General features: G+C 45.9%; 1 protein-coding gene across 1 annotated transcript in view; it reads right to left on the bottom strand.

The window, feature by feature from the left end:
• The window catches only part of AFF3 (AF4/FMR2 family member 3), a 401,836-nt gene that overhangs the window by 99,426 nt on the left and 295,051 nt on the right, over positions 1-7,359 (bottom strand). Inside the window, 1 exon segment of the mRNA XM_023761471.1 lies at positions 6,943-6,945. Within this exon segment, the coding sequence (XP_023617239.1) occupies positions 6,943-6,945 (3 nt within the window).

Here is a 7,359-nt window from a genome sequence, read left to right as displayed (position 1 = left end):
CAGTCTGAAGTGGAAGATGATGGGAGGAAGACCCAGGCCACGTGGGAGGCTATGAATGTAGCCCAGTGAGGAGGCCAGGGCATGGGAGCCATTTGCACTTCACGAGCTGTGGCATTGCTGTCCCACTGCTTCTACCTGGGGAGTGGACACCCACCCCATAAAGGGCCAGTCTTAGGGAGGCCAGATGCCAGCTCCTTGAGGCCGGAAGTGGGTGCCAGTTTCATTACTGAAAAGCCTTGGCACAAGGTCTAGCCAACAGCACAGGGCACACAAATGCTTGACAAATATCATGTCCTGCCTCCAGGTGAGCACGCCTTAGTGAGGCCTCCTGGACCCCTGGGGGTGATGGGTTAGCCTCTCCCATTCATTCAGTCAGTTCCACCTCGTTCCATAGCACTTGTCCTGTCAGAGGGTGAGAACTCAAGATTGGCAACTGGGCGCTGGTTTTAACACAGATTCTAAAGTTTATTCAAGCTCTGTCAGTGCAATTACAAGCAAGCATTCCTTTGCTTTTTGTTTGTCTGTTTAAAGGAATGAACAAGGAGCATTTTGCTTTTACTAAACAGGCATCGTCCTTCAATGATCAGTTACCCTTTAGGTAGAAGGATCTGACAGATCTTTGCTGAACTATGATTTTGTTAAAAACCAAAATAGCAACCTCCATGAAACTCCTTTCCTTGTAAGAAATTCATTTTCACCAGTGTTTCCCAGTAAAAGCCTCTATTAAGGCTGCACATAGGGTCCCTGCTGGGCAGGTGTTATTACCAGTCTCTAACCTTCTGTTCCAAACAGAAACACTTTGTCCTCCTAAGTAATATGTTCTCAAAACTCAGCCCCACTCATTATGAGCTCGGTTCTCTTGTTACCGATGTTCTCAAGTTGCAAAATGTCACATCTAGCCAAAGCCTTTCAGATTTCAAACCTCACCTTTGTTGTGTGTGTGGGAGACATAATCACAGGGATACGTTTAAATTCCCAGCCCCCAATTTTTATATATTTTTTCACTTGTCCAAGTGGTATGTGTTCATTGCAGAAAAAAATTAGTACATATCGGAGGCCAACAACAAAAAACGACAAAGGCAAACAGAAAACTGCCTCGTTTCACCACTGGGCCCACAGTGACCATTAGCTGTTAGGTTGACTCTGTCCCTACCTTACATGTACAACAAATCCAATCATGACTATCTCTCACAAAAAATGCCACGAAAGCCTTGAAAATAAGGTAAAATCAAAGATTTTTTTCTGTTTTGTTAATCCTCACCTGAGGATATTTTTCCCATTGATTTTTAGAGAGAGTGGAAGGGAGGGGGAGAGACTGAGACACATCGATTGGTTGGCTCCGGCACACGCCCTGACCGGGGATGGAGCCTGCAACTGAGGTACGTGCCCTTGACTGGAATCGAACCCTAGAGCCTTCAGTCTGGGGGCCGATGCTCTAACCACTAAGCACCCGGCTAGGGCGAAATCAAAGATTCTTGACAAGAGAAGTTCCAGGGGGAGAACCCCCTCAGAATCTTCTCACTCAGCTGTCTTTTCTAACACCCACCTGGTGGCAGTGCCTTCTCTCTCTGCCTCCTTCCCTCCTCCTCACCCTCTCCTCCAAAGCTCAGCCCACCATTCTCTCTTCCTCCTCCACCTTTGAGTTCTATTTTCTATAATTAGCTCCTTGCCTTTTCTTATAAAATTAATGATCTTGCATTCTTCCTGTACACCTCTCCTATTACTGAAATGAGCATTTAAAAAAGTGTCAGTAATGCAAAGAAAGAACACTTTTGAGGGGAAAAGGAAGGAAAGAAGGAGGATGTAAAAATGTATATTTTAATAGTTTTACACCCAGATCTGCCTCTGCAATATATACTTATATCAATATGGAATATTTTCCACTAATCTCCGTTAGTACTTCTGTCCCGGCACATTAAAGCTGGCTGGCTCCTGGTCACAGAGCAGCAAGGCCAGCCCCAGCCCTGCCTCGGCCCCACTGCAGTATCAGCACAGAGGGTGAAGGGAAGGGGACTGGGCGGATCTTGAATTCTGCGAGTTTCAGCTTAAAGAGAAATAGTGGATGCTGAGGATGCTAACAGACGCCGGGCGAGCTTTCTCAGGGGGATGCTAAAGAGGAAGTGCAGGCAGCATCTCCTGGACCGGAGGGTTTCAGGACCCTGAGACTGATACCTTCTTCTCAGGAAGTTCGCAGGTGCAATCACATTGTTTATCTGAGAGCTTGCCAGGAGCTCCCGGGGAAGAATTCTTCCCACCTCTGACCTCATCACGGCAGGACTACATGTAGTATAAGGAAAGAGCTGTTGGGCCAGGGCCGGGCAATTGCAAGGACCACTGCGGACTCTCAGGCACAGAGGGCAAAGCCCTGGCACTGGTGGGTGGTGGCAGGAGACCCGGGCTTGGTGGGTGATTCTCAGAATTGTGAGAGCAGCAGAAAGCCCTGGACTCGGACAGAGCACTGACAGGGTTGTAGTGCCTTCCACGTGAGTATGTGTGTACTCATGTGCGCATGTGTGCCCGTGTGTGAGTGTGAGTGTGTGTGTGCACATGTGTGTGAGTGTGCATGTGTGTGTCAGTGTGCATGTGTGTGTGTGTGTGTATGTGTGAGTGCGCGCGTGTGTGTGTGATTGCGCACAGGTGCTTGTCTGGCACCTACAATTTCAAAGTGAAAGCAAACTCACTAGAATAACCCGCGGATCTGGTGGTGGCTGGTTGCTTGGAGCTGCTCTATGGACAGCATGTGGGTCTGAAATCCTGTTCCTGGGAGCAGAGGTGAAGTTGGGGTGAAGCGTGATGCGGCCCCAGTCCTGCAGGTTCCACCCTGGCTTTGTGGCTGCTCCTCAGGGCTTGGGGCAGCACGTGCTGCTGGAACCCACCTCCCAGGGCAGTTTCAGAGCAGGCCGGGCCTGGGCACAGCCAGATGGCAACGGCCCATTAATGATGCTCATCTTGGGCACAGCAGGGGCACGGGGTTTAGTCGCTTCCCATTTTGTTGGGTCTGCCAAATGCCTTTTGGAGCTTTCAACCAAGTTCTTATGATGCCTCAATAGGGTGCCTGGTGGAGTCCCACTGACCTTCCACTGACCTTGGTCAGTGGTTGCTCTTAGGAATGCAACTGGGGCCCAAGTTGTGGGATGCAAATGTTGTTTTGTTCTCGTATAAAGGCAAGATGGAGGGAACATCAATATTTTGATAGTTTTGTTAAACATACAACCTGCATTTGAAGAACCAAAATTAAGTCTGTCTTTATGTTTTACTTAAACATCTCTTTTCCTCAGACAAAAATAACAATAGTTGAAGGTAGAAACTGACAGAATTCAAAATTAATGGTTAGGAAACATTCTCAAAATTGCACTTTGCCAATCAATTATGTAACAGAAGAGAAAGCCGAACCTATTCTCATTGTGTTATTATTGTTATTGGTGTTAGACTTTTCACCTCTCAAGTGACCATTGCTATGGTTTATACTAGTGCATGAAAGTGTGTTCATGTATAATATGTTGTAATCTCCTGCCCTTCCTGAATGGCCTTGGACTTTTATGAATAAAGTCCCGGTTGAGAGGAGAGGTGCCCAGAGACCTGTTGCTGGACCAGACCTCCCAGAGAGAGATTCCGGCTACCTGCACCCCCACACTTGTGCCGTCTGCGGAGGACCATGGCTGTGGCCTGGCATTCGGGGGACTGTCTGGCCACTTCTGGAAGATGGCCTTGTTTTACTCAGCACAACCTGTTGGCTGCAGATCTGGTCAGCATGGCTCTGGAAAGTGCCTGGGGCGCTGAATTACTACAAATGATTATGCTCCATGTAGCAACAACAGGCTAAGAGCGTCTCCTGAGAAAAGCTGTGCTTATGAGATAACCAGCCCCATGAAGACTTGGAAAAACACAAATGTAAACAAAACTTTCCGAGTGTAGAGCTGGACCAAACACCTGAGTGATTGAGGGAATCCCCACGCCTGGGCAGGAGTGATAGCATGCACTCGCAGGAGCACCCACTCTTGAATGGCTGCACTTCTGGAAACAGCTATTGAAGGAAGACACCATTCAAGTCACAGGACAAAGGACTATTCCTGTGCGTTAAATAGGAGCGTCCCCTGGAGGGAGGAGTCCACCCCTCTCCCCACAGCAGCCCTGTTGGCGCTGAGTGAGAAGAGCCGCCTGTCAGTAACACGCACAGCCGCTTCTGCGCTCCCATTGGAGGGGCTACTTGGGTGGCATTGACGTGCACCATTAACGAAATGCTCAACTTAAAAAATGTTTCTCCTTTCATGAATTCTTCAACTTGACAAAGCAATAATTCTCATTTTTGTGTTAACTATATGTTTGCCCAAATTTAATGAATCATCTATGATTTTTATATCATTTTTTTTTCATTTTCCCGATTTCTAGTCAGGGTCCTCAGACTGAAATCAGGCACGTCCTAAGGTCCAGGCTGGTTGGACACAACCACATCTACATAAATCTCAGTCAGGTCCCCAGCGGGCGTCTGAGAAAACATTTTGGGAAAAGGGTGTGGGCGTTTTTACATCTGTGCTCAGTGACATTGAAGCTGGTTGACCATTCAATTTTGGAGATTATAGTTCATTAACAAGAAAAAAAAGGCAATTACATTTTTTTATATATCTCCACCTATGCTAGTGTTTTTCACAAAATGTTTAGAAAAAATGGCATGATATAATAAAATTGGCCATCTTAAGAGAATTTTGCAGTTGCCTATGGTGACAGTAAAATTTTACTGATTAAATATAATTACTTAACTAAGTTTGAGAACTTAAACATATAAACGTAAGCCTTCTGCTGAACACGTGGGTTTCAGTGGTTGTGACTGAAGGTTCCAAGAGTGATTCCTTCATGTGCAGATGATGAAGCTCTGACAGCAGTCGTTTTCAATTAGAGTGATTGCTCTGCTCCCACATTAAAAAGGGACCAATTTGTCAGTACGGTTAAGCTGTGCAAGACTAAACACGAACACAAAAGTAAACTACCTTTTTCTCTACTTTGCTATTAGGTTTAATATACATGTAATACTAGATATTTGGTGTGTATATGCATTGAAGCAAGGGCCTGGCATTTCCTGATATTTAAAATTTACTTCCAATTTCTGAGGACAAATTACTATAATGAATATTACCAACGAGGAATTCATCAAGACCAACAAGCCAGCGTCTTGTACAATTTGGCGCTTAGTAGGCATTCGAGATTATTCTCGAATGATTTTTATGTAAAAATTTTGTAGCTCTTGTTTTGACTCCAAATAACATCTACCCTCCAGTTCATTTCTAACGCAGGGAGAAACTTGATTTTGGAGCCTTGCCCCTCAAACCTGGTCCTGATTACCGCCTCCACTCCTGTTTATATAATTCTGCGCAGTTTTGGCAGGATTCAAGAGCACATACCAGGGTGTTGGCTTTTATGAATCTCCTGGGATGTGAATGTCAAGCCGACTGGATGAACTCTGGCCACAAAGCCCAGACAAGCACAACGACTCTATTTATTCAGACTTGGCCGCCTGAATGCAGATGGACTCTGTGGGTAATAAATTTTCACAGGCCAAGAGTTCCAGCATCAACCAAGCTGGTCCCGGGAAGAAAAATGCACCCAGGGCAGTGTAGCGGGGCTGCTGATCCTCCTGTGCTGTGGTCCACGTCTGGGTGTCGTGCAGCCAATGCATTTGGTCGCTGATTGACAGGCACGGCCAGGGGTTCCTTTTTAAAAGCTCTGCTTTCTGTTATGCAATAGTCATATTAGAAAGAAACAAGGGAAAAAATGAACAGCACTCACTGCAATGGGCAATCTGCTCTCACTACCACACCCCACACTACGGCACAGAGCAGAGACCTGACACAGGAATGTTCCTGTGTCTCCCCACGAGAAACCCAAGGTATCAAAGAGCAAGACGTGCGGCTGAGCCAGCCATCCTGGCAGCTCCGATGCAGCCAGGCTTTCCGTTCACACTGAGATTCCTTCTGAGAGACACGATTAGTGCTCCACGCGTTCAAGTAAGACAGGAACGGGCTCTTTAACTTGAAGATTGATGTTAACTACCTAGATATCTATTACATTAATTGTGCTCTCCAAATATTGATTGGGGATTAAAAGGTAACTTTTCTTCATGGTGAGGAGTAAATTATGCCAGTGGGAGAATTTCCCTCTACAGACTTTACCCAATGATCATGGCCTGCAAAATTAAAATTGTCAGTTGTAAGTGGATAACCCGTGCTCATTTGCAGAGAAATATGCAGTTCTATAATTAAAATGAAAAGACGGCCTAATATGCATGGATAATGTAATCACTGGAAGAGCTGTAGGCACATATGTAGCCATTCGATTTGGACCCTGCTCCCTTCCTTTCTCCACGCTTACACATTTGTCATCTTGGAGACACTGCCCTCACCTGCCACCAGCTTGGCTGCTCCTTGCGAGAGCCTCAGTCCTTGTCCCTCTCCTCATGCCTTCGCTGTAAGTTCATCTAGACATTTGCTGTGTCCCTCCTCCCGAGCCTGGCCTGACATGACCGGAAGAGCTGTCCTTTTCAACACATGCAATACAACTCTCATCTCCCTTCCAAATGCATTTAAAAACTCCTTTGGTACTTTGTAGCTTCAGGAATAATTTTGTCTTCAACCTTCTAACTTATTCACATCCCTCCAGGGAAACACTGCTCTTTGCAATTGTTCAAAAACCAAGAGTTACAGGAAAGGAGATCAAACAAATTGCTACAAGTATCACATGTCCTTCACGTACCCAGACAAACAACAAAACTGGTTCTCATAGTTTATCCTATTCCCAGTTCGAACCTCATCAAGTATGAAATTTATAGGAGCAAACATGCTTCCATTTCAATGATATGTCCAAGCTCTCTGGGTAGACCCTGTCACAATCCCGGCTCTAAGGTCACAAAGTTCTGCTCTCCTCGCAAAGGAAGGCTGTGCAGACACCCACCTGCTGGCTTTGGAGGCTTCTGTCTAAGAAAACGTCTGAAAACGTGTAACTGCAACATGGCTTGGCGTTAAGCTGTTTACTAAGTGGCTACAGACATTTCCAGGGAACCTGGAAAGACGCTTTCCTCCTAAATAGGTAGCTTACTGGTGCATCACTCTACAGTCCACTTAGGATCTTGGGTCTTACGTGTGGTCTTCTCTGCCAGCACCTTTGATCTTTGGATAGATCTAATTTGAAAAATCAGTATTGGGTAAAGAAATAAAGGTAGAGAAAAGTAACCTTTGATACTGGATAATGGGACAGCAGCAACTACTGTCCATTCATCTCCACATTGCGCACTCACTCAATTTAGCGCCTCTGCTGTGCAGACACAGTCCCTGCCTCGTCAGTAGAGAAAGATAGTTTAAAAAGTAAAAA

This window comes from Myotis lucifugus, unplaced genomic scaffold (assembly GCF_000147115.1).
Source record: "Myotis lucifugus unplaced genomic scaffold, Myoluc2.0 scaffold_210, whole genome shotgun sequence".
In the NCBI taxonomy this organism is placed as follows: domain Eukaryota; kingdom Metazoa; phylum Chordata; class Mammalia; order Chiroptera; family Vespertilionidae; genus Myotis; species Myotis lucifugus.
The sequence above is the reverse complement of the archived record's forward strand: the minus strand, read 5'-3'. Positions and strand labels throughout refer to the sequence as shown.